This window comes from Falco punctatus (assembly GCF_963210335.1).
Source record: "Falco punctatus genome assembly, chromosome: 11".
In the NCBI taxonomy this organism is placed as follows: Eukaryota; Metazoa; Chordata; class Aves; order Falconiformes; family Falconidae; genus Falco; species Falco punctatus.
Window position 1 is genome coordinate 27,043,458 of NC_137591.1, and position 25,918 is coordinate 27,069,375.

Here is a 25,918-nt window from a genome sequence, read left to right on the forward strand (position 1 = left end):
TTTAATTTATAAAGCTTTTCTTTCATTTTCTTGAAAGCCAGCTGGCTGAACAGTAAGTTACGTGTTGTCTCAAATGAAACGGGTCATCACCTAAGCCCAACTGTCATCTGTTTTGTTGGACTGCTGCTACTTGACCCACCTCACTGAAACCTCGGAACCAGCCACAACCCTGAATGGCTCTTACCCAACTGAAAGTTAGGGGATGTCAAGGAAGTTGAACAGGTAGAAACCAAGCTATGGAAAAGTGTAAAAAAAAATGGAGACTCGAGATACAGTAAAGTTGATGGTGAGGGAAAGCTGACATCACTGCAGTGACAGAAAAAAAATATCAAAGAATATGTAACATTCACGCACATCTCATGTACTTATTCAGTGGTGTTCCCCAGGGTCAACACTGGGTCCTGTCTTGTTCAACTTATTTATCAATGACCTGGATGAAGGGGCAGAGGCACCTCAGCCGGGTGTCTGGGGATACGGCACCCGGAGGAGTGGCTGGAGCACCAGGCGGCTGCGCTGCCGTTCAGCGAGACCAGGGCAGGGTGGAGAGCTGGGCGCAGAGGGACCCAGAGAAGTTCAGCCAAGGCGAGTGTGAGATCCCGTGCCCGGGGGGGGGAGCAGCCCCATGCACCGGTACGTTCTGGGGGCTGGCCTGCTGGAAGGCAGCTCTGCGGGGAAGGGCCTGGGAGTGCTGGTGGGCAGCAAGTTGCCCATGGGCCAGCAGTGTGCCTGTGTGGGCCGGCAGGCCTGTGGGATCCTGGGGTGCGTGAGGAGGAGCGTGGCCAGCAGGTTGATGGAGATGATCCTCCTGCTCTGCTCTCCCCTGCTGAGGCCGCGCCTGGAGCGCTGCGTGCAGTGCTGGGCTCCCCAGTTCCAGACAGGGAACTGCTGGAGAGGGGCCAGCAAAGGCTACAAAGCTGATGAGGGGAGTGGAGCATCTTCTGTATGAGGAAAGGCTGGGGGAGCCAGGCCTGTTTAGCCTCAAGAAGAGGAGGCTGAGGGGGGATCTTATCAATATCTACAAAGATCTTAAGAGCGAGTGCCAAGAGGACGAGGCAAGGCTCTGTTCACTGGTGCCCAGCGACAGGACAAGGGGCAATGGGCACAAACTGAATAAGAGGAATAAGAGGAAGAACTTCACCTTGAGGGTGACGGAGCCATGGCACTGGCTGCCCAGAGAAGCCATGGGGTCTCCTTCTCTGGAGACACTCAAACCTGCCTGGATGTGACTCTGTACAACCTGCTGGAGAAGACCCTGCTTTAGTGGGGGGTTGACTAGATGGTCTCCAGAGGTGCCTTCCAACCCTGACCATGCTGTCATTCTGTGAACACAGTGTAGGAAACCAGATTTCATTACCTAACACCCCATTGGGACTGTTACCCAAAGAATGGGTAAGCAAGAAGAGATGTATCAAAAGGAGAAATGTTATCTCAAAACACCAAATTTGCTTCTGCTCCACCTCCCACTATGAAAGCATAGGGCTGAAAGCTGGCTTTGATTTAATGCACTGAATACAGGAAGCAGAAAACGCAGAAAACAGCTATTTTCCATAACTAATTTTAATAGATAATAGCTACTTGAACACAACAACTTAATTCACCAACTGTGGTTTTGCCTGCCCCATCTAACCAGAAGGAAGATGCCATTTGTGACAAAACAATTAAAAAGCATGGAAAATAGTAAGACCTGGAAGTATAATTATATTTTAATTCCTATATTTCAGAATATAGGAATGTGTCAGTATTCAAAATGAAATGAAGCCAGATGTCTCAATTATAACTTCATGTAATTTTTTCCACAGTTAAGAGTATGTTCTTCCAGTCAGACCTTATCTTGGCTTTACTACTATCAGTATGAACATAAGAATACATAAATAAAACACAAAGCACACCAAGAAGATGGATAAATACCTTCACTAGTTCAAAAGGAAAACGTTCATGGAAAATACGATTGATTTTGGCACCTCCTGAAAGTTCTAGTGTATCAACCTGATCTCCTGATCCTTCGATTCTTTTTTCAAAGTCCACTGAAAACTGTTGTACCATCCTAAATTTCAAAAGGGGGACGGGGGGAGGAAAAAAAAAACCAAACAAAAAAACACACAAACAACCATTTAAGCATGTCAACTACCAAATCTTATTTCAGTACTATGTGACTACCAGTGCCTATTAAAACATATTTAGAAATTGATAAGTGACTGTAACAATTCATTCAGTCAAGCTGCCAATCCATAAACCCCATATCTACATACACCCCCCTGCACCCCTACTCTCTCACATGACACAGCTTAGTATGTTATTTTCTCTCTTCATAAATGTATTCTAGAAAAAATACTTTTTTATTAAACTGTATATTAAAGTCAGCTACAAATACAGCAGGGTACCAGGCCACATTCATGTTTATTAATGATCACAAGATTGTAAATGCTACCATTATTCATTACATAAATCTTTAATTTTTTATTTATAGGACAAGAAAAAGTGATAAGTCTTTTTAGCAGGATTGAGCAAATAAAAGTTTAAGTTACAATACTTACTGTACTTTAATAGAAAAGCACATCCATATTTAGATTCTATTCCAGAAGCTGCAGAGATCAATAGGACAGACCACCACAAGGAAAAATCTTCAATCTTATGGCAAAAGGTACCATTTGCAGAGAGTTGACTTCTCCACAATGACCCTTTGATCTTTCTAACATCTTTCCAAAAGATACAGTCCAATAGTATGATGTGAATCAAGGCACTAAGCTGATCCAGTGTTGAAAAATTTGGAAGAGGTTGCTAAGGAACTTACTTTCCTGTGCCAAAAAGCTAGCCCAAGATGCAGTGCACGTCAATGTGGCAACTGTCAGTACCACAAGCTCCAGCTTGGTTGTGCTTAGACTTCTGCAGCTGGAGCATTTACAAGAACACACAGGAGAATTCCTCCAGTTATGCAAGATTCATGGGTAGCTCCATTTTTTTAATTTTTTTTTTTTTTTTTTTGGGGGGGGGGGGAGGGCAGGAGTTTAAGTATTTGAAATTACAGATTCTGCCAAAAAGTAACATTGCATATATCAACTGTACATAAACCTTAGATGATGGCTAGGTTAACAGAATTATAGAAAGGGTCTAAGAGTAGGGCCCCAGACTTAATTTTTGAAGAGGACTGCAGAAACTTAAGATCATCTATGGGGTGAGGTGAGGCAGATATTTTTTTTTCTTACACGCATTATGGAACTTGTTGTCAAGAATCGGAGAAAAGGGTTCTAGTTACATTACTTTCCACACTCCAAAAGACAAAGGGAAAGCAAGAGAATTTTTACTGACAAAAAAAGTCAATTTCTCCTATAGCACCCACTTAGAACAAAGGAATTACAAAAAACTATGCAGAGAAGTAGCAAGTAGGATGACCTAGGCTGAAATGGAATTAAATTCTTTTTCCTTTAGAACATGTTATAATAGTAGAACAAGCACAAGATACCAGCAACACCTAACAATTCATAACACTTCACATGTGTTTCTAGCAGTTAAGTCACGAAATACAGAGTGAAAAAACCCTCCTGTGTGGTACTGTCATGGAAGAGTCAAAGAGTATGTCCCTCTGTTTTTATTTTAACCAAAATATCTTTAGTCAAGTCATGAGGGACAGACTTATGTGTACTCTTTCAGACACAGGTGTTACAAAACCAAGAAATAAATCAGTCTTCAGCTGCCTCAAGAAAGAGTCATTAATTCAGGTGACGATTTTCTCTTCTGAATTCCAGACTTCTAATGAGAGAATGAATCCTGCCCAAAATGTACATATTTTCACAGTCCAGTGTTATTACCATCTATCCCAGAGAACGAAAAAAGGCTGAAAACCTTTGAAATCAGAGCAGGAATGTGAAAATAGTCATATAAGAGAGAAAGTACATTCCACATCTCTCTTTTTCTTCCTTTAGATGCTTCCCCTTCTTTGAAACAAATTTTAATTGCATATTAATAGAAAAAGTGGCTGCAGAGGGCTATAATTAAAAAGGGGGGGGGGGAGGGGGGAAAAGAGAAAGAGAGAGAGAAAATGGTAGACCTTTCAGGTGAAAAGGTACGCAATACTGAGTATCACGCATCCCTGGAAACAGACAAAGTGAGGAAGTTGCATGAAGCAAAGCAGCAGATGCTAACTGGGCTTCAACTTGAAATGTCGGCACTGCTCTTTTTCCTTAAAACTAAAATCACTATAAAGAAAGGGCTCTGATTCCACTTTCACTTGATCTAAAGTCCAATAAACAGTCATCTCTGTTCCATCACTTCAAAATAGTGTTATCAAAGTCTCAGACAGACTTATTTTGTGGATGAGACAAACTGGACAGTGACTTCAGCAGTGAAAAAAGCTTTCTACTTTAGGACTTATGACAATAATGTAGCTCCAGAAATCATTGCAATTCCTCTGACAACAACAGTATTCAATCCATGACTCCTTGAGCCCAAAAGGGTCAACATCTGCCATGTCAGTACAGTGGAATAAAAGCCATATCACGACAGTCACCAACAGTAAGTGCCTAGGAGAAAAGAGCAAGTACACAGTAATACCTCTCCAGAATACTCTCTTGGCCTCAACACATTGCTGTTCATGGATTCCATACAGCAGGAATTTGTCTTTGTACATACTAACCTTAAATGTCTTCCCCATCCCAAGAATTTGCCTAGCTACTTTCTGAAAGCATACAAATTTTTAGTATCAGCTCCTGCAGCAAACAGCTTGGTGGCTTAGGTGCACATCACATGAAGGACTACCATCTATGATTAATTTTGATCTTGTGATCCTCACTTCTTTTGGAGAGGCAAGTTTTTGTATGGGAAAAAAAGCATCCCCTATTCTCCTTTCAGACTCCTCATCTTACACTTCTAACACAATCTCCGTCACTTGCTTGACATCATCTTTCTGGCAGGCTGAAGAATGCATCTCTACAGTCAGAAGCAGGTTCCTACCTTGATCATCTATGTTGCCCATGTTTTCCTGTTCTGCTTTCTCTCTTTTCTAGGATTACTAAAATTAATTTAGGGAAAACTCTGCTGAAATTGTGAAGTAAATAAAGTGTTTTGGAACATCAAGCACAGAATTCTTTGGAGTTTGCATATAGAATCCTTAATTGTATCCTAATCTTTAAATTTAAACCAATCAGAAAAAAAAACATCCCAAACCCAACAAACCTAAACAAAGTGGAAAAGCAGACAAAAGACTAGGCACTCACTGCAACAGGGCTTTTGTTTTTCTGGTTGGATCTTCTGGTCTGAAGTTTTTGTATACCTCTACTTCATGTTCTATAGAAAGCAGCTGGCTCTGGAGTTTGCTTCTGAAGGCTGGCAGGGTATCCCGAATATGATTGGTAAGTTGCTAAAAAGCAAATAAAAGTCCTTTTATACTGTTAATAAAGATGAAAGCAGGAGCAAAACCATTTCCTTCTGACTGCCAAGCATATGAAGCCATGACCTGTACTAGATTACCAGTGTAGTTCCTTTTGATCTTTGAAGCAATGGAGACTGTTAAAGAACAATACAATATCCCTTTTGCATACACATCATAAGGAAGCTTGAAAAAATCCTTCATCCTCTCACTCACTGAGCTCTGTTACTACATACTTGTTTAGTTACACAAAAATATTATGCATATTACATATGTAATTTGAAATGACCTCTCATCACCCAGCACTGACACTACCACTCCCTGGTTTTCCTCAGGGTGTTTTCCCCAGTTCTCTATATACTTGTTCAGCATGACAACTCCTTTACCTTACAGCCACAAGGCGATGTGGGACAAGGAAGAGATTCTGAGCATCCACAGCCCCTTGAGAACAGAGATGGAGAGAAGTGTAGACATACAGAGCACCTACTTTGCGCTCTCCCACCGTTGGGAAAAAATCTCCTACACATGATTCCTGTTCCCTTGTACAAAGCACACTAAAGGGAAGAGATTTTGCCCTCACATTCACGATTACAGAACTTTGTTTTCTAAACACTCAATTTTTGGCTGAAAAATGTTTTACCACTTAAGACTATCAATTTTTATTTCCAAAAACATACCTAGAAGTACTGGAAAATAAATTGAAGGAGAGTAGAAAAAAGGTTTACCTCACTTTTGCATATATATGTTGCAATGTGTTTGGACAGCACTATCAATGTCTTACCTCTGCCATAAATTTCTCATGCCTTGTACCCATTCCTTGATTAAAACCAAAGTGGACTTCTTGCACTATAATGCAAACCCTCTTCCCAACCCCAATCAGACAAGCTATGAATTAAGAACATTATATACCAAAATACGTAAAGTCAAAATAAAAAGTTATTCAGCAGACCGACAGGCACAAATTCAAAAGCTGGCATTTCCCTGGAGCACCACCTTGTGGATGCAGAGAAATTAAAATATTACCTGAAACCACAAACACTTATAGGTCCCTATTTTTAGGGACGAAACTTAAATAGATCTTCCCATATATAATACCCTACACATCGTAATAGCAACAGAAGACCAACAGTTCATACTGAAATAGGTAAATTTACAAAAAAGCTCACCAAAAAAGTTAATAGCACAAAGTGATGCAAGTCAGGACAGAAAGGACTGTCTAAAGGTATACGTCTCTAATGCTTCAGTCTCAAAACTAAGACATGTGGATTGAACTTTCAAGATACAAAAAGAGGCAAAACGTCCTGAACAGACAAAATTGCAGGATACAAGTGAGTTCTTGCATCCTGTTGAAGGCTTTGGTTCTGAGGCACAAATAAATGGCATCAGCATTCTTTTTGAGCAAGTCCAGAGCATGCCATAACCCCGCTGTCAAGTTACAGCTGCTAAGTCACTGTGGCAAAAAATCAAACAGGCCAGCCACTCAGTTTCCTACTTTAATGCATAATTTTTCTGCTGTTTCCAGCTGCTGTTCAAAATGGACAAGGCCAGGCTGACCTGGTCTTTGTCTACTCCAGACCAAAGGCTGCAATTTGACAGTGAACTGAAAAGAACGCTATCGAGTTTGACTTGTAGGAATGCCAAGAACACTGGTCAGCTGACAAAGTTTGTAACAAAAAAAAAAAAAATTATGGCATCACTAGCAATTTTAGAGAGGTAGGCATGACTTGATCTTGTCGTCTTCAAACTTGCTGATGCATCATCATTAGGGTCACATGCTGTTCAAGCTAAGGGATGGCACTATGAAAAGAGTAATACCCAAAGATACAAAACGGTGAAGGGAATTATATACTCCTCCAAGTCTGCTGTAGGCAGTGGCTTCATTAGGACAGTTGGATATGGGTTTCTCCTCCAGGTAACTGGGAAATAGACCTCTACTTCCTGCTGAAGGAAGCTGTGATCTGACATGGTTTGGCATGGACTCATAGAAATAAGCCAAGGGTCTGGTCAAAAATAAAGGTAGTGTGAATGAAGTGTTCCGATTACTGTATTTGTCATTTATATCATTAGAATACAGTACACTTTCTATCAAAAACTACAATAAAGTGTAGATTTTGAGGTTAAAGTACAGACACACAGAGAACACTCTGGATACATGACTTTTTAAAATGTCTTCCCCCCCAGTTTTCAAATTTGAATTCTAAATATCCTGTTAAACTAGAAGAAATGTGATAATTAAGGAACAGGATGGTATACTTCCAGGACTGGAGACAAATCTTATTTTTTACGTTCATATCCAACAGTCAAGAGAACAGGGGAGCGCAGAATTTTCAGTAAAAGTCAGAAACTATATCTGACAGTAAGTTTTCATATGCTACATGTAATATACAGTTTTGTTTATTACATTGGGAAAATTAAAAAGGTTAAAAGCAGAAAAGAATAAGTGAGGTTCACTGACCAACATTCATGTTAATAAATATTTTATATTGGTCCTATTCCTACCGTTATAAAAGCTGCCTTTCACCACAAAGGCTTCATGTTTTACCTGGTTTAGAACTTTCTGGAGATATGGTGTTCCCATCCGATCTGCCATGTGCCTATAAGCTGGGTGGGAAAGAAAGAATTTCCTTTCTGCTAGAAGAGCTGCCTTTATGTCCTTCTTTCCATCAATGTCTTTCTGGCTTCTGTTTACAACACCAATATAACCTAAAAACAACACAAAACCAACAGGTAAGTCAATACAGCTATTGCCTGAACTACTGAACTCAGTTCAAACAAAACTTTCCAATTTAGGCATTTCAGATATTGTTTACAAGTAGTCTAATGACATTAGCAGTTCATCCTGTTTATGTATATCAAATATGCTTCCTTTTAAATCACCAGTTCAAATGCATCCAAAACTTTGGTGTACCCCAAAGAAACCACTTCAAAAATAAACAAACAAAATCAAACCACACACACACAAAGATAAATGGTACGATATTAGCAAAATATAGGAAAATTTCTTCTCATTTGCTGGACCAACATACTCCATGGGAAGAGATGGTGGTCTCATCAATGTTATAACTAGAATCAAAATTCTTGATATTGTTAACAGTATGAGCAACCGTGGTAGCAGCTGCCAGATCAACTACATGGAAAATTTCTAGAAGGGGTCAAAACTTGGTTTACAGTAGGACCACCAAAGCTCTGGTACTTGCTTTGGTCATATGCAAAGAAAAAAAGATTATTTTGTTACAAGAGAAAGAAACCTGGTACAAAAGAGAAAACTGGCTGACATTTCTTGCTTCCTCTGGAATATGCGGTGTATTTTCCAAGTCCAAAGAAAAAATAATTTTACTTGCAGTATATTTTTAGCACAGCCACCTTTTATGTTTGCTGAATAGATAACGATGAAAGCAAGGAATTCATCAAGTCCAGCATAACCTTTGATTCACCTTCAGGACTCCCAAACACCACCCTTATCTCAAAACACCTTCTGGATTGCAAATAATGTAGGCAATTGAACATTCTTACCTCTACGAAGAGGGAGTAGTTTGTTTTCTAGAATTTCTCTTGCATCTGTTCCTTCATCCATCAGATCCAATTTTGTGATCACACCAATGGTCCTAAGGCCTGACCAGGGTGGAAGCAGGAGGAAAAAGACAGTGAAAAATCATGTATATTCAGGAAGAACAACTGCATATTACAATTATACAACAGATATGTGACATTCTCAAAGCTTCCATCACACAGTACCAGCTACAACTACAAGTTTTGGTATGTCTGCAAAAGAAGGGGTAATCATTGCCTGTGCTGAAATGTGTTCCTCAAATCTCTTTAACAAGGCTCAGCATTCCTAGGATCTGACCATGTCAAATTTATGATGCATGTTTCCAGAAATCCCATGAGCAGCACAGTCCATTTTGCTAGGTACTTGTCCTGGTTTCAGCTGGGATAGAGCGAGCAGCTGTGCGGTACTTAGTTGCCAGCTGGAGTTAAATCACAACAGTCCTACAAAAATTTCTAGATAGGCATTGCCCCACTTGCTTCTAAGAGACAGTAACAAAATTTTAAAAATACATTTACAGCTTCATTACCTGAATGATACTGAGCTAACAAACAGTTACTCTGGTGTCGAAGCCTATACAAGAAAGTGTATACACAGACCTATATTATGAATTATATTTCACACAAGAGTTGGTCTATTACTTCCAATTCTGTTATTACACTTGAGAACAAAATGTGGTTACGTTCAATCATGCTTACCTTGAGGGTCCACTTCCTTAGCTAACTTCAGGGCATCAGAATTGGCCAGATCAGTGTTAGCTGGAGTCACGGCCAGTATCAGACAGTTTTCTCGAGAGATGAACTGCATTATCATGTCTCTGATCTGTTGTTCAATATCTGGAGGCTGATCCCCTACTGGCACTTTAGTGATTCCCGGCAAATCAATAAGGGTTAGGCTTAACACTATATAGAAAACACAGGATCATGAAACTGGTTAGCATGCAAGACACCTAAAGAGATCTACACATCTATGGCTATAGACCAATTTTAGTCACATAAACCCCCACATAATTACCTTCATAGGTACATAAATATTATCAATGGTTCAAACAAAATGCCTGACAATCTGAAAAGTATGCTTTCCCTGTTGGTCTTTCATCTCTGGATTTATTAGTGCTATTTAATGTTTTGAACATTATAACTGGCATAGAAGAATGATACTTACACTGAATATCCTTGAAGGCTCTTATAAAAATGAACATGGCTTTCCAAGCTTTTTCTATTAACAGGAGTACAGACAACAGACCATTTCCATTGCATCTTTCAAATCAACCCAAAACAGGCACTTTAATTATTATTTTATTTTTTAAAATAAAGTTCTCTGACCATGCTTTCAACAGTGTCTCTACTTAAGAAATTAAAAAAAAAAAATCAATAGCTAGCCTAACTTAATTAGGAAAATTGTTGTTAAGGGGTTTTGCAGTACGTTGCTGTTTTGGTTTTTTGGGTTTGGTTCTTTTTCACTCTATGACTTCTTAAGAAAAGTAAGAAGCGTGAAAAAGTTTATCCATTAAGAAAACCTATTTTGCTCTAGCATGATTTCCCCAGTACAGGCCACAACGCCAACTAGAAGCATCCTAGCTCGTTAAACCAGCAGTGGGGTAACAGGGTATCCTTTAGACACATGAGAAAAATGAGATTCCTAGAAAGGAAGCACCACAAATATATTTGGGATCTGGCTAATACAGACAAAAATTGCTGACTAAAAGACTGATCCTACTCAAACAAAGTAAAAGCATTAAATAGGAAATTTTCACTGTCTCCAGGAGTCAGCAAGTTCAACAAAAAAGCTTTGAGGCAGGGCATTTAGTTCAGCTCCTCTCCAGTTGGCTATGTCACATCTGCATAGCAGAGAAGGGCTCAGGGGCATATGTTTAAAGCCAAGGCTGCTCATGGTATATCAAAGGGAGGTTCAGCATCTCTTTAATTACCTCTCCTCTTATTTTAATCTTTCTGTCCTTTGATTCACAATGAAGACATCAGATGAAGTGGTTAGAAAAATAAAGTGTTTCAGCCAAACATACCACTTCTCTCCCCTATCCAAGACAGATTCAATACCAAATATTTTCTCTAGCCTGCCTTGATTAAATTGGGCAGATGGCAACCAGAGGAACTCACTTTGATCTATACTGGGGGTCTACAACAGAAAGCAGCTTCAAACACCATTATTGTCTAAATATACTTTTAGCAACAGCGAACAATAAATATCCAATAGGGCAGGGAGACATAATGACTTTTTAGATCACTTAATCGGGGAATTCATCTGGAGGGTGGCAAAAGGAAATTTTGCCACTAAGTCTCCCATCTATTATTTGTCTTTACTACTGAGCTACTATCTAATGGTATACATATTGGGGGAGAGATTGGTTTCATCGTGATGCAGAATGAGTATTTTTAAATCAAGAGAATATTAAATGGGACAGAGGCTGCACTCTTCCCAGCTCTACTGGTAACAGCCCTCCACCACAGAGTTTCCTAACACAGGAGAAGTTGAGGACTCTTCCAGATACTTATCTACTTTTGGTTCAACTCAGTCTCAGAAGTTTTTTCATCCCAGAAGACTTCTGATCCAGCAATGACAGCACAGACAAAAGGAGATAGCTAGACAGACAGCTACAGAATACATTACGTGACAGAAATATAAAGTAGAATGATTTTACCTACCATGTGGAGAATATATTCTTAAATTAATAGGAACTGAAGAAATGCCTTTGTTCACTCCTGTTACTCTATCTGTTTCTACTTCAATTTCCTGACGAACTTCATCAAAATCAGTAAATTTCCTCCCTTTGCAGTGTAGAAATTCAGCATACTCTGTGAAAAATATCAATAGCAACTCTGTATTTCACAGGCTTATAGGCGTGGACACCCACTTTCAAGCCCCCAGTATTCTTCAGATGTGTGTGCACAAAAGCATGTCATCAGGGATATCAGGAAAGCATTATATATGAGCATATGCTATAGATATGACTGCACAGATGAAAACCAGCCTACAATACGAAAGGGTTAGTTAAGAAGTCAAGTTGACTGGATGTCAACAGTTGGCTTTTATCTTTAGCATGTCATCTTCTGGAACAACCTGAAAGATTCAAATAGATACCGTTCACATTAGTAGAATAAGGAACAGATTGTGAATCAGACTCTGATTTCTCATCTGATTACATTTGCCTGTAATACATCACTGAATTGAAGAAAATTAATTCAAGTATCATGAAAAATTATTAGCAATTGTTTTCAAAAACGAATAGCCCGTGTTACACATTATTTTAACAAAGTTATGTGCATTTTTACAAGTTCGTAATGAAAATAAGATCACTTAAAAACACTGTAATGTTTTTAACACAACTCATTTCCTAAAATCTTCTTGGAGTCTAAATCTGAACCATGCTTAAGAAGTTTGTAAAACCTTCCATAGATATAGTTGTGATTTTGCTGAAGTTGGAGAACACAATTACTTCCTAAGTCTTCAATATCGTACAACTTGCCCTCTTACCTTAAAGGGGCATAAACCAGGAATCAGGGATAGATACAGTCTAATTTGTTAGACCGGAACTTGACACTAGGCTGCTGTTTCAACTCTTGAATCCAAATACTGATACTAATTGTAACCTTCTGGATTTCCTGCCCTAGAGGTGCATAACCAAAAGCACACCTCCAGATAGTTTCTTCCTTCAAAACAGAACAGAAATGTTTCTCTCACATAGCAAGGCTGTAATCCAAAATGACATAAATGGCAATGACAGCTCACCCCCTGTCTGCACAGAGTCTCAGCAGTAAGACCAGAGAAAGGCTGAACAGAGTTGTGTACATTCCAGTTTATTTCATCCTGTGATCAAGGCCTAATCTCAAAGTTCCATTTAGATGTTTCTTCCCTAGAAAACATTTATTGGTAAAAAGCTTTCAAACACCAGGGCAACGAGCTTGCTTGGTACTCAAAGAAAGAAAAGCAGCTCAGGAGACCTGATCCAAGAATACAGATGGGCCTTATGTATCAGTACTAAAGTATGTTTCCCAAAAGTCACTCTATGACTATTGTTGACAGAGCTGTTTAAATAAATAAATAGTCAAAACTACACATGAAACCATGACAATACTTAAAGCAAACTAAGAGCCAAAAAAGGAGAGCGAGGAGGGGAAAACAACAAATACCAGCCTTTCTATGCTACAACACCATAATCCCTGCAGATTCAAAGTGCAAGGGACAGGGAAACCCACCCTTGCTAAGACAAAAATAATACATCTCTTATTTCAAACATAAGAGAGCAGCTAACAAAAACCCACCATCTCACTTTTGACAACTTAAAAATGCCAGAGTATCTCATATGCCTTCTAAGCTCTAGCAGCAAAATGACAACAAATGGGGTTTTTGTATGTTCCATTGTCAACTGTTCATTGAAAAAAAAAAAACCAAAAACAAGACACCAAGGAATATTAAAATATTTCAAAGTAAAAGTTAAAATGGTGCACAAAAATGAAATATGTCAGTTGCTCTAGCACAATTGAGAATTCACATCTGTAAAATTTGTCATCTTAGATTTGGAAAATAGCTACCTACTGAAAAAAAAAAAAAGAGCTGATAAGTAGTTCTTATTTTGTCCCAGATCTTCATGCACTGCTCCTGGCATAAAATAAAATGTATTCTTCTTAGTTACTTTTTTTTTTTTTCTTCAGTGGTTCATCAAATTTTCTCAGAAAAATATTTCAAAATTCAATAGTTAATACTTGGTGCCTAGTTGTAACCAGTTGACTAACTCAGCTGATAGTCAAGGAAGCTTTTCTCTTTGTTTCACTTAACACTCAGTAACAGAAAGAGTCCAAATCTGAAATGGCTTCAGGGTAATTCAAATGAAGATGTTCACTACTTTTTAGCTGTGTTAACATTTATCAGTAGCTCATTCCTCTCCGTGACATCTGTGGTCCCACTAGTTCTGAAGGAATAGACTTTACAACGGGTCATAACCTGTGGTGCCACACACAGCCTACAGAATAAAAATTCAATTGAACAAGCAGCACTTTGTTTGGCTCCTTTCAGCCCGTAGCCTGTTCTTGGCAATGATGCCTTTAGCCAGACTGCATAAGCACAAGTTTTAATGCAATCTTCAGTTTTCAGCTTTCATACACAAAAGAATACTAGGAAAACACTTTTTCTATGCTTTTGTAGGAATGGACATGAAGCCAGACAAGAAAAAGTGATCCTGCCTAATGTCATGTTTTCAGATATATATTTGCTGTATAAAATTGAAGTTATGTTAAGAGAAAGAACAATTAGATGAAAAACTAAAATATTACCTTTGCATATAGAACACCTTATTTTTTTTGCCCAGACTCATTCAAAGCACCTTGGATAACACAGAATGAAAAAGATCTCTTTTTTTTTTTTCCTAATAGCATAATTCTCTTCAGTGCATCCAACCACAAATGTCCTAAGTGATTCTTTATCTCTTCAATTGTGATTATATTAGACAAATCACACAAACAAGTGTTATGGGATACCATTTTGGAAAATGCTCCTCATTTTTCCTGTGAGTTATTTGTCCCTATGGTTTTGTGATTTAGTCTAAGACAATGTTACATGGTTATTAGCAATAAACAGACATTGTTGTTTTCAAACCTTTAAAATTACTTACACACTTGAGATTTTTCATAAATTTGTCTCCAAGCTAAAGAGAGCTGAGTTAGGTACACCATGTGACGAGACATGGAACATCCCTTAGAAATACAGGAGAGATTTTTTTTGGAAAACATCCTTGATCCACATCAGGCTGAACCCAACACCTTTCGAAGTCTGACAAAGCCCAAAGGTTTTACCCTATAAAGAATAACCTCTTACTAGAGGTTGGGAATTTACCAAGATGAGAGACCTGAAGTCAGATCTCTGCCCCACCTGATTTCAAGTCGGTCCAAGTCTGTGGTGACATCCAGTCTAGCATACTCAGAAGAGTTAAGTCTCCAGCTTGGAGTTTTCCAAAAGGGTAGTTCATTAAATTGCAGGCCTATAGCAAACATTTTATTAAACATAGATAGCAAAGGAGGGAAGAATACCTTCTATTACTCAATCTTCTATCTGCCAGTCCCTTAGGGAGATGTCACTCAAGCAACAACAGTGTTATGAGCTTCAATGAATCATGCCACAAAGCCTCAGAATGCTTTCCAAAAGAGTGATTTAAAATCATGCAAATAAACATCATGAGCTAAAGCACATCACCTTTTCTTTGATGATGGAAGTGAAGGCAGTTAAATAAATCTATTTAGACCTTAGCAAATCATCCAATCATTCTTCACTAAAAAGAGGTTTTTCAATGCTCTAGCTTTGCTAACATGCTGAAGATAAAATATTCAAAAGTCAGGCATTCCACTGTTAACACGTTAAGCCTTGATGGGTTTGAGAGGTGGGTCCATGCGAACCTCATGAAGTTCAACAAGGCCAAGAACAAGGTCCTGCACGTGGGTCAGGGAATCCCAAGCACAAATACAGGCTGGGCAGAGAATGGGTTGAGAGCAGCCCTGAGGAGAAAGTCTTGAAGGTGTTGGTTGATGAGAAGCTTAACATGACCCGGCAACATGCACTCACAGCCCAGAAAATCAACTGTGTCCTGGCCTGCATCACCAGCAGGCGATGGTGCGTGGCCAGCAGGTCAAGGCAGGTGATTCTCTCCCTCTACTCTGCTCTCCTGAGCCCCCACCTGGAGCACTGTGCCCAGCTCTGGGGCCTCCAACATAAGGAGGACATGGAGGGCCATGAAGATGTTGAGGGGGCTGGAGCACCTCTCCTGTGAAGACTGAGAGAGTTGGGGTGGTTCAGCCTGGGGAAGAGAAGGCTCTGGGGAGATCGTATAGAAGACTTCCACTACCTAAAGAGGCTGACAGGAAAGCTGGAGAGGGACATTTTACAGGGGCATGTAGCAACAGGACAAGGGGGAGAGGCTTTAAACTGAAAGAGGGTGGATCTACATTAGATATTGGGAAGAAATTCTTTACTGTGAGGGTGGTGAGACACTGTCACAGGTCACCCTGAGCAGCTGTGGATGCCCCATGCCTGGAAGTGCTCAAGGCCAGGTTGAATGAGGCTTTGAGCAACCTGGTCTAGTGGAAGGTGTCCCTGCCTGTGGCAGGGGGCTGGAACTAGGGGATCTCTGAGGTCCCTTCCAACCCAAACAATTCTGTGATTCTAACCTTCAAGCAGCAAGGCTACAAGAACAGAAATACCCTGGTATTTTTTGAGGGGAAAACACAGAATACCCTGTCAATGCAGAGGATGACAAGAATATCGTAGCAGAAGATTAGAAAAATTGAAAATATGATAGATCTGATGAAAGTAAGCAGCATAAAATACCAGCTCATGCTCTTCAGGACCAATGAAATGGTTAATTACAAGGGTAGACACTCAAACCAAGGGAGGAAAAGTATTCTTTTTGATGCAATAGTCTTTCACATCTTTGAAAATTTTTGTTTGTAGAAGAAATCTATCTTCATTCTTTCAACCACCTTCTATAGATGATGCTTTCTAAACTTCCAATCACTCACACAGCTATCCTCCAGGCATTTTTCTTAAAAGCTACAGAGGCAGACCTCTCATCAAGATCTTCCTAAGACTGAAAAGAGTGGAAGAACTAATTTTAGGACTGCACATCTGTTGCTGTATCTTGTACAATATTTACTTCTGTATTTTACAACAGCATGACATCAGTGAGTTGTGTTCTATTAAGAGATCCACTGTGAGCACCAGGTCCTCTTCTGAAAACTAGCTATCTAATCAAATACTAGCCTTTCAGTACAGGAACAGCTCTCATCCCAGCTGAACTTCTTCCTGCTTTTGCAGCATTTCTCTTCCTTTGCAAGCAATTTGGATTCCAGTTCTGCCCACCAGTATATTTCATAGTCTCATTTGTATTTGCCAAATATAAACTTAATAAACACACTGTTCTGTCATCCTGTCAGTAATACAAAAAACTGAACATGACCTGGAGGGATGTCACTTCCACACTGTAAACAACTATAACAGCATATTATAAGAGTCCTTTCCAGACCATGTTTCCTGAGATTGTTTACTATATATAAAAAAACCCCAAACATGCAAGACAGTTGAAAAACCCTTACTGTATCCAAGCTAAGACACCTACCCTTTATTTACAAACCTGCTACCCTGTAATAAAAAAGTAAGCTTGGTGGGTTTTTTTCACTTAATTGTGTTGGCTGCTATTCATCTCAAGTACCTTTCAGATTATTAGTTAATAACTAATTACAATTTTTTTTTCCTAGAAGTGAACTTTGACTGATTCTTCTGTTGCTTTTCTTTATTATCTTTTTGAAGATGGGCAAATATAGAGCCTTCCGGTCTTTCAGTGAGGGAACTCCATCTTCCCTGATGTCACTGAGCATCAGCCTCAGAACAACGAAACAAAACCTTCCAGGCAAAACCATTTGTAAAAACAAATATTCGTGGCTACAATTCACTTGTCCTAACACGACCTGAAGCCCATACCTGGTTTGAGGGTGCTGATCGGAGAACTGCCTGAGCCCTCAGACCCACGCTGCCAGACCTCAGCAGTACTCCAGGTACTGTTACTAGTACACACAGGCAGACAGCAGCAGCAAGGAGGATTTGCAGCCTCTGCAGCCCTACACTAACAGCTTAAATTCAGGTTTGAGACCAGCAGCGTATCAGTCCTGTTAGGGCGATGAGTCTTCCACTGTCTCAGGAAGGAGTCACCAGTCACTACCACCTTCTCCCTGTGGTAATGTCACTTTTTAGCTTTTACGGTACGCACATCCACATTTTTACTGGTCTCTACAGCATCCCTGCTCGTCATCTGAATAAGCAGCTGCCACAGAATGGGATGCAGAAAATGGCAGCCACTGTCCTCCCTTCCTCCCTGCAAAGTGCCCAGTCTGTCCTCTACTACTGGCACTGTGGCACCTTTCTACCTTTCGTCCCTGAAGGCCGCCAAACGCCTTCCTGATGATGAAGTCTCTAAGATCATTTGTGTTAGCTGAAATAATTCTTTTATAAATTTTTCAGTTTTCTCTTAGAGGACTGTTTTTGCCACCAGATGGCAATAAAAGATGGGTATGCCTAAGGAGCAGTCTCACAACAAAAGACACTTGCATTAAAGCTCAGCAACTTCAATAGAAGAAAGCATCTGTAAGACTTCAGGGAAAAAAAATAGTATCAGAATTGTCTTTTAAACCTTATGATGATTTACTCTCCGCTTAATGTTCTAATTAACAGAACTGAAACAAATGTGGGTATTGTACATACGACTCATTAATCTAAAAATGTCCACCTCAATGACTTTCAAAATGTTAATCTGCCATTTCTTTAGTAAAGTAACAACCAAGACCATGAAGAAAATCGCCAGTTCCCCTCCAAAAAGAGTTCTCAAAATGAGGAAGATAATCCTCCTAGAGCCAGGATACTTTAACACGTAAATAATACAATGGGATGTATACAGCAGGCAATGCATTTTTAACACTCAGAAGACCTACAACAAAGGATTCACCCAAAACCTAAGTACATTTTTTGTCGTCACTGCTGTTCAAAAAACATACTATCCAGTCTCAAGAAATCCAGGTAATTATTTCACTTCCATAGCCAGAAGAAAGCACAGTAAGAGGAATAAGAGATTGCTTAAGGTTATACAGAATGTGTGGCAACAGGGGGAAAAGAAGAAAAAAAAAAAAAGAAAGAAAAAACCCCCACTCACCTCTCAAGACTTTCTCAGGTGTTTCAAGTCATCACCTTCTGTGGGAAAATCCCTTGAGGGAGAGGGAAATTAGAGAAAACTGGGGTACTACAGAAGTTGTAGTATTACAGAAACCTTTTTAGGGTTAACTGCAGTTGCCACTTTCAGGATGGTTGGCACCCACCGGATCTACTCCACCAGGGTTCCCTAGGCAACTCAACCTGCCATCCTAGAGGAGCAGTGGAGGCTGCAGCAGAGTGGAAACACCTCGGCCAGGCTCTGCTCGGCTCCCTGCAGGACAGGGAACTTGATGGTACCGTACAGCCGATAAGCTGCATAGCAGCTATCAAATGGGACATACGAGAGATGTCTGTTGCTGAGCCAACAACTATGGCAAAATCATTTTCCTTAGATAAAATGATTATAATGAGCAAGGGTCACCTAAGGAAACTGATCCCACCAAAGTCACCTACCTCCAAGGTATGACCATCCCCTCATTGAGCATGTGCTTCATATTTTTTATCAGCTATATCTTTCAATGAGAAGCAAGAGAATTTTACACCAACCAACATTAAAAGAATCTTGGGCCAGAGCCGCTCAAGCTCCACCTGAGAGTAAAGAAAAGTATAAAAAGTGAATGAATGAGGGGAGAAGTTAGGGAAGATTCCATCATAACTTCTGGGATCAGTTGACAGGCTGAACCTTCTCCTCCATAGGTACACCTATTGGGTAAGAACTTTGTCTTATGAGTGCTAAATAGCCAACACTAGTTGTTATTAGTGATTGATGTGTTGGTTGTCTATCACTTCAGGTTTGTTTTTGCAGACAGTTCCTATCACCAGCAAGCACGAACCTTAATTTGTCACAATTTTATAATAAATAGTGTTATTCCATAAACTGTTAGTGTTAGTCCTTCATGAGCGCTAGCAGCCACTGGCAGCAGGTAACACACTCGAATAAAGTGGGTGGACCTGCCGAGGGGTCCCCCTGATGCTGTTGGTGTGTTTCTCTGAACACGTCAGTTGAATTGCCCTCCGATCCAGCAGGACCGTTCATTGAAGGGTCCCTGTAACAGGATGCTGACAGACTGGTCGGGCACAAGGGTCTTAGCTTTCCTGGGGCACTGAGAGACAGATCAAACACCTGGGGTTAAGAAAATCTACCCCCACTTTACAAGACACCTTGCCAAAACTTACTCAGCAGAACCATTTAAAAGTATCTATTATCTCCTGCAAAAAGTATTTAATCTTGCTGATGTATCAGATCAAAGAATCCCCACGCTAGGAAGTATACTGAAAGTTGTGAAACAAAAACTTAGAATGCTTAAGAAATAGTTTTTAACACAAATTAAGACATACCAACTCAAAGGAAGAAAAACCCACCAGCCCACTAGCCCTCCTTCAAGAAATGATGGTAACACATGACAAATCACTACAGATCAGCATGCTTACTGGCAAAACTTGCAGAGAGAAGTTTAAAAGTTGAAATGGAACTAATGTACCTTACACAGAACTCCATGTTGCTCCAAGACTACTGAACACTAACACAGCCTTAAAAACCTCATCCCAGGTAGCTGTTTGCCAACAATTACATCTTAAAGACACACAGGGAAAAATCCTTATAAAAGCACAACTACAGGCATATGTAATGCATTCCTCCTCCTGAAAAGAAATCCTAAGTGAGAGACCAGCTCTCTGCACTCATGGGTAACTACTGAAATACCACAACAGTTTAGTATTTAAAATAAATGCTGTCTGGTGAGAAAGAATGAGCTCCCTGTACCTTATGCTGCAGAAAATACCAAAAGAACTGGCATGCCTTTTGCCCAAATTCAGACATCAGACCCTCACATCAAACATCCAGGAAAAGAGCAGGTGGAATTCTCCCACATACATCCTCTGAATGGCTCAGCTAATTTATCACAGCTGTCTTGCCTGCCTGGTAAAACCTGAAGTTCCCCATCAGATAACCTCCCAGTTGACAGTCCCCTGTTCACACCTGTGCCTTCCAAAAACTCACTGAATTGCATCTTCCCATGCAGGACTATTTTCTCCAAAACCATTCTCTATTCTGAGCTCCTTCAGAGACTAGATATAACAAAGGCACAAAAGTCTTGTTTAGACCTGACACTAGACATTCCTAATGCGGTGGAACTGGCCAGGGCCAAATGCAGTGACCAGAGAGAATATCAAGCTGCACTTGGATTGCTTAGCATGGTTGATGTCAGACAAAAACTTGTTTTTTTTCAGTTGTGACTTCTGGATATGAAACAAAGATGCTTTTCCAGAATTTAGGTCTGTTTATTACAGAACAAAGACTGCATGCTTATTTGGTTCAATTCAGCAAGACAGTGAATATACCATTTTTCTTCAGTGAAGAGCAGCAACTGAACTGAAAACACACAATGAATAACAACAATAAAAATTGTGACCCTACCTACAAGACTGCCAATGAACCACTTTGGGACAAGTAATGAGTATCAGCCTTTCACTGCAAGAAGAAAGGCACCTTGGAGCCTCAAAATATTTACAAGGTGCAGACTTGCACCCCTCCCCCTCCTCTAGCCAGTATGTAATTTATTGGATACAGGCCACGTTTACCATTTCATTTGAAACGCAGCTGGGCAGTCTCAAAAGAGATTCAAAGCAGGATAGCCGAGAACAAGTCAGAGTCCTTCAGAGGATGTTATTTTTAACATCCATATTTTGACTCATTCTATGCTACTAGGTTTTTTGCACATTATCAAACTCAGGGAAATAGTCACAGCTACTAAAGACTGACTTGTCAGTTGGCATATTTAATTAAAATCTTTGTCTTTGCCTCCAAGATTTCAGTAAAGTACAGTATTTGCATGGATGTGGAAGTGCAAATGGCGTAAAGCCATTTAGGAATTGTACTGTTCCCATCAAAATATGCTAGTGATTAAAGCAGGTCAACAGGTCACTACAAAATAGCTTTGTACTAATTACACAGGATTTTTTTAAAAAAGGGGAAGTAAACAAAATTCTAAAGAAACCACTCCACACATGAGATAAATTTCTTAGTATTAAATATTCACAGGGGTAACAGCTCTTTAGCCAGATGTGTCAGGTCTTTCAGATGTTGGAGGGCCCCTGATAACTCCTCACAATCAAATCCTGCTGCTCCCTTCCATGACATGTCCAACCCCAATGATGAGTGGTCAAATTTTCCTCTTACTTGGGTGTGCACAAATGCCTCAGCTGCCAATCTTTATCCCTTAGTGCAGAGACTCAAAGCGAAATGAAGCTTTAACCTCCTCTGCCAATCACACTCACATTCCAAAAAGATTTTCAGCCAGTTCGAAAACGTTACTAAAATATCTTGCCGTCATCTCTGCACACCTATATAGGAAGTGCCCCCTCCCTCCCAAGGAGTAATATAAGATTAAGAATAGTTACTTTTAAAAGAGTCAAGAAAGATTTTAGGATTAGAGATCAGTTAAGTTTGCTACAGCAGCAAGAACCTGATACAGTCCTCTAATTACTTTCTATAACATTTTAGATAATTATGAACTTGATAAAAATCAGTCCAGTATCTGCTTCCTGTAAAAGAACACTGTGCTTCTCTAAGTAGTTTTCTTTATTTTCTTTTTTTAAAATTAGTTCAGAAAGATAAAGGTGGCTTAAAAGATAAAGTTATTTGGAATTTCACCACCAAAAACAACAACAGTGGAACAAAGTTTAAAGAAAGTAACAAAACAATTAAAGCTTGCATTTTAAAGGTCTTGGCATCTAATCCCAAACAAGAAATACGCAGCTTTTCCCAAAGGGAGAAGTATGTCTTGGCATCTAGGAAACATGAAATTAGGCTGAAGCTCAGTTCTCCAGAATTTTTGATGTTGTTGTTGTGCTACTTAAGTTACAAGGAAGAACTGCTCTTGAGCAGACAAGGTACCTATGTGAAAACCTAGAAGTCTATCTAAAGCTAGTAATACTATGTGAACATATTAATGGGGAAAATACCAGAAAGACAGAAGCCCTTTCACTGCCCCCTTAACCAAGCAACAATGATGATTTTACAATAGAGCAACACAGACCGGTCAGGGTAAGTTTAGGATGCATGTACAGGAATAAGTATTAACTACTTGAGGTTAGAGTGTTAAGAGTTTACTTACTAATTCACATGTCCCTGCAGTTTAGTCATTATGTTAGTAATGCCAGCACAGAGCTCAGTTCTTTTCTTTCTTCTGCTCTTACAGGGTGCTGGGAAAATTAGATGAAGATTCTCCATAGCTAGGCCTTATTCACGCATTTCTGCATGCTCTGTCAGAGACTAAAAGCCACATAAGCCAAAATGGCAAAAGCGTTCATATCTCCAACTAAAACAAATTTCATCTTTTAATATATGTAAAGCACTACAAGCATATTACACACTTGAAAATCCTAGTTTCTAAGCTGAGCATACCGAAATACTGGATTCCACAGTTTTCCCTTTACCTTCCACAGTATAAACACTACAGAAAAATTCATAGAGGCACTGAAAATATGGATGTGCTTTAAAAGCAGTAATTCAGAAAAAAAACTGAAGCCTAGGCAGACTGGAGTCTACCTGCCTGCTGAACAATGAAAAGACCTTTTAGGGGAAAAAAAAATGCACAAAAACTTAATTACTTAATTAAATGCTGTTCTGGATGTTGTTTCATTTCTTTTTACTATTTTAAGTAGAAGTCAATAGTAAAGCAATTTTGTTGCTTACACTGGTTTAAAAGCAACAACAACAACAACACCTGAATGATGGGAAACTGTAGCTGCTTTTATGTATGCTAGGGAACTGAGCTGCACAACAGCAGATTAAGTGCCTCTTGGAAGAGTACGAGTGGTGAATTCTGATGAAAGATCTCAATACGTCAACACAGCTCAGTGGTATACCATACTGTATTTTTATTTTCAACCAGACAAATACACAGAAACCTTGTTATCTCCCAGTCTACCTTCTGTTATCCCCCAGTCTACCTTCTGCTCTACTTGGTGCAGTGAGCCCAACCAAAAAAGACAAGTCATGAAAACAAGCTGCGTGGAATCAAATCTGTGTACACTGGAGCACGAGTTACAGGTAGAAGTACAGCAATTTTGGTGTATTAACTAATACAACTGTAAAGCTCATCAAGAAATGAATAAATCAAAAGCTAATTTCTAAAACACTTTGTATGTAATAATGTTTCTCCACTTCTTCAAGTTTGATCTTGGGTTAAATTTACTCTAGGATTTAGATTTTATGTTTTCCCAGACGGGACAATGAGATTAGTTGGTCCTGAGCATACAGTTTTGAAGCAGTGGGCCTTTGTTCCAGTCTAGTTGCACCTTTTTTCACACTGCTTAAGTTTTTCTGGAATTTCTTTTAACTCCTGCTGAAGTACATCAGCACTTTTTCCAGGCATTGAACCAAAAAGAGAAGGAGGTTACCTGTTTTGGCAGTGATGAGTTGCAGGACCAATGGTCGTCTTGTTACAATTCCAGAACCTCGTGGAAGAAAATCCCTAGAAACATTAAAAAAAAAAAATAATTACTGCCCTGAAAGCATTGTCCAGTTATGTAAGATAGTGGACTAATTTAGAACCTCCTCTATCCCTTCAGCTGCAATAAAAATGGAAATTTGGTGGGGACAGATTTACATCAAACACTACTATAAAGTAGGGCTGTTAATTTTGGTTCAAGATAGCAGCAAGTCATTAATTAGATAAACACCTTTTAAAACTAAATTACTCTCTCAGGGCATTACCAATTCTCTTTCTTCATGACAAATAACATAACATCTCAAAAGTCACCTTGCATAGTAAGAGTACCTGAAGCCATGCCCACATTTATCAGGCTCTCCAAAATAAACATGTCTGCACCATATACTTTATTTGTAGAGGATATGGACATATGAACACACAGCCTCTCTCATACCACACCAAAGCTCTGGCCAAACCAAATTACCAGGACTCTGCACCTACTCCTTCACACACTTCTGCCAGTTCAAATCCTCAAATAACGTTTCCAGCAACACACGCGCCCAGTTTTCGAGTGAAAGCTGAACACTAGAAGTACTCTGGGACAGCAGGAAGGAGTGTCCTTGGACCAGAAAGCAAGCAATGAAGCCAAGACAGCAACTCTGTCATGTCATTATGCATCCCCATGATCCTTTCCATGCCTCCAAAGACAGGGAGACTCCCTACGCAACTGAAACCCTAGAAAAACTTTCAACCAATTGTTAGTTGCAAAACCAGTGATCAGAAACCCAAAGCAAAATAACAGACTTTTTTTTTCCAGGGTCTTCCCCAGTTCCCATACCTATTATACTCTTACAAACCTTCACAAGAGGTTCAGTGAGGGGCTGTGAAGGGGGCTTCAGAGGAATAAAATTCAAAGGTAAATAGTTCCACTATCAGCTTAAGTTCATTGAAATCTCCTCCTTTTTCCTACCACATCAGGGATGCTGAATCACTTTCTTGCTTGCTTTAGCAGCATTGCTAACTCACCTCTCCAGCTCAGGTGAAAAGCAATGCAGCAAATGGTTAGAGCATGGATTGTCAGTCAAATCACAGAGCTGATGAGGGTGACCGTATTATCACATGTGCTAGTGCCAGTACAAAGGGTGAGGCAGGAATGTGCAGCATGTTTGTTTGGCAAGGGTAGGGAGAATGACAACACTAAAAGGAAGCAAGATACAGCCCTGTCAGCCCTTTAGTCAGAACTGCTCAGATGGGTCTGCTCAAGCCACTTGAGAAGCCACATCTTACAATGATTATAATCATTGCATATCGTCATACTGACCTTCTGCTACTTAACAGATGCCTGATTTTAGCAGTTTCTTTAAGGCAGCACACAAACCTACAATGTTTAAAACAAGCCTAGAAGGTACACCTATAAAAACAAAACACACAAATGCTGCATCAAACTTCAGGATATTATTTGTGCAAATCAGAAGATATTAGGTCTTGAGGAGTCACAGGTAAAGAGGCTCAGGAATGCAACAGTGAACCTCTTTCCACAGGCACCAAAAGGTAACAAAGCTTTGGCAGCCTGCAGAAGAGAAGTATGGCAACTCTAGCCATGATGCAAGCTCTGAAGAACTCCTTTTCAAACTAACATGTAAACATAAATAAAAAAAAAAAAAATTTTAAAAAATCATATAAACAAGCAGTTCTAAGGCTCTGAGGAACAAGACTAGCTGTCAGCTGTGCACCACACCACTTTAGAACTTCCCAGCATTTTGACTGAAACAATTTCTAACAAAGTCTTAGATTCTCAGTACCTGTTAACATGCGCTTACAGCGTGATTATTCTGCAAAATAAAGATAAAAAGCACACTACAAATGGAGAGG

General features: G+C 39.6%; 1 protein-coding gene across 1 annotated transcript in view; it reads right to left on the reverse strand.

Annotated features, from left to right (window-relative positions):
• The window catches only part of DNM3 (dynamin 3), a 192,520-nt gene that overhangs the window by 145,150 nt on the left and 21,452 nt on the right, over positions 1 to 25,918 (reverse strand). Inside the window, exons 2-8 of the mRNA XM_080407327.1 lie at positions 24,015 to 24,088; positions 11,573 to 11,722; positions 9,608 to 9,811; positions 8,876 to 8,974; positions 7,905 to 8,065; positions 5,211 to 5,353; positions 1,909 to 2,044 (exon numbers count right to left, since the gene is read on the reverse strand). Coding sequence (XP_080263453.1) covers positions 1,909 to 2,044; positions 5,211 to 5,353; positions 7,905 to 8,065; positions 8,876 to 8,974; positions 9,608 to 9,811; positions 11,573 to 11,722; positions 24,015 to 24,088 — 967 coding nt within the window. The remainder of the gene's footprint in view (positions 1 to 1,908; positions 2,045 to 5,210; positions 5,354 to 7,904; positions 8,066 to 8,875; positions 8,975 to 9,607; positions 9,812 to 11,572; positions 11,723 to 24,014; positions 24,089 to 25,918) is intronic.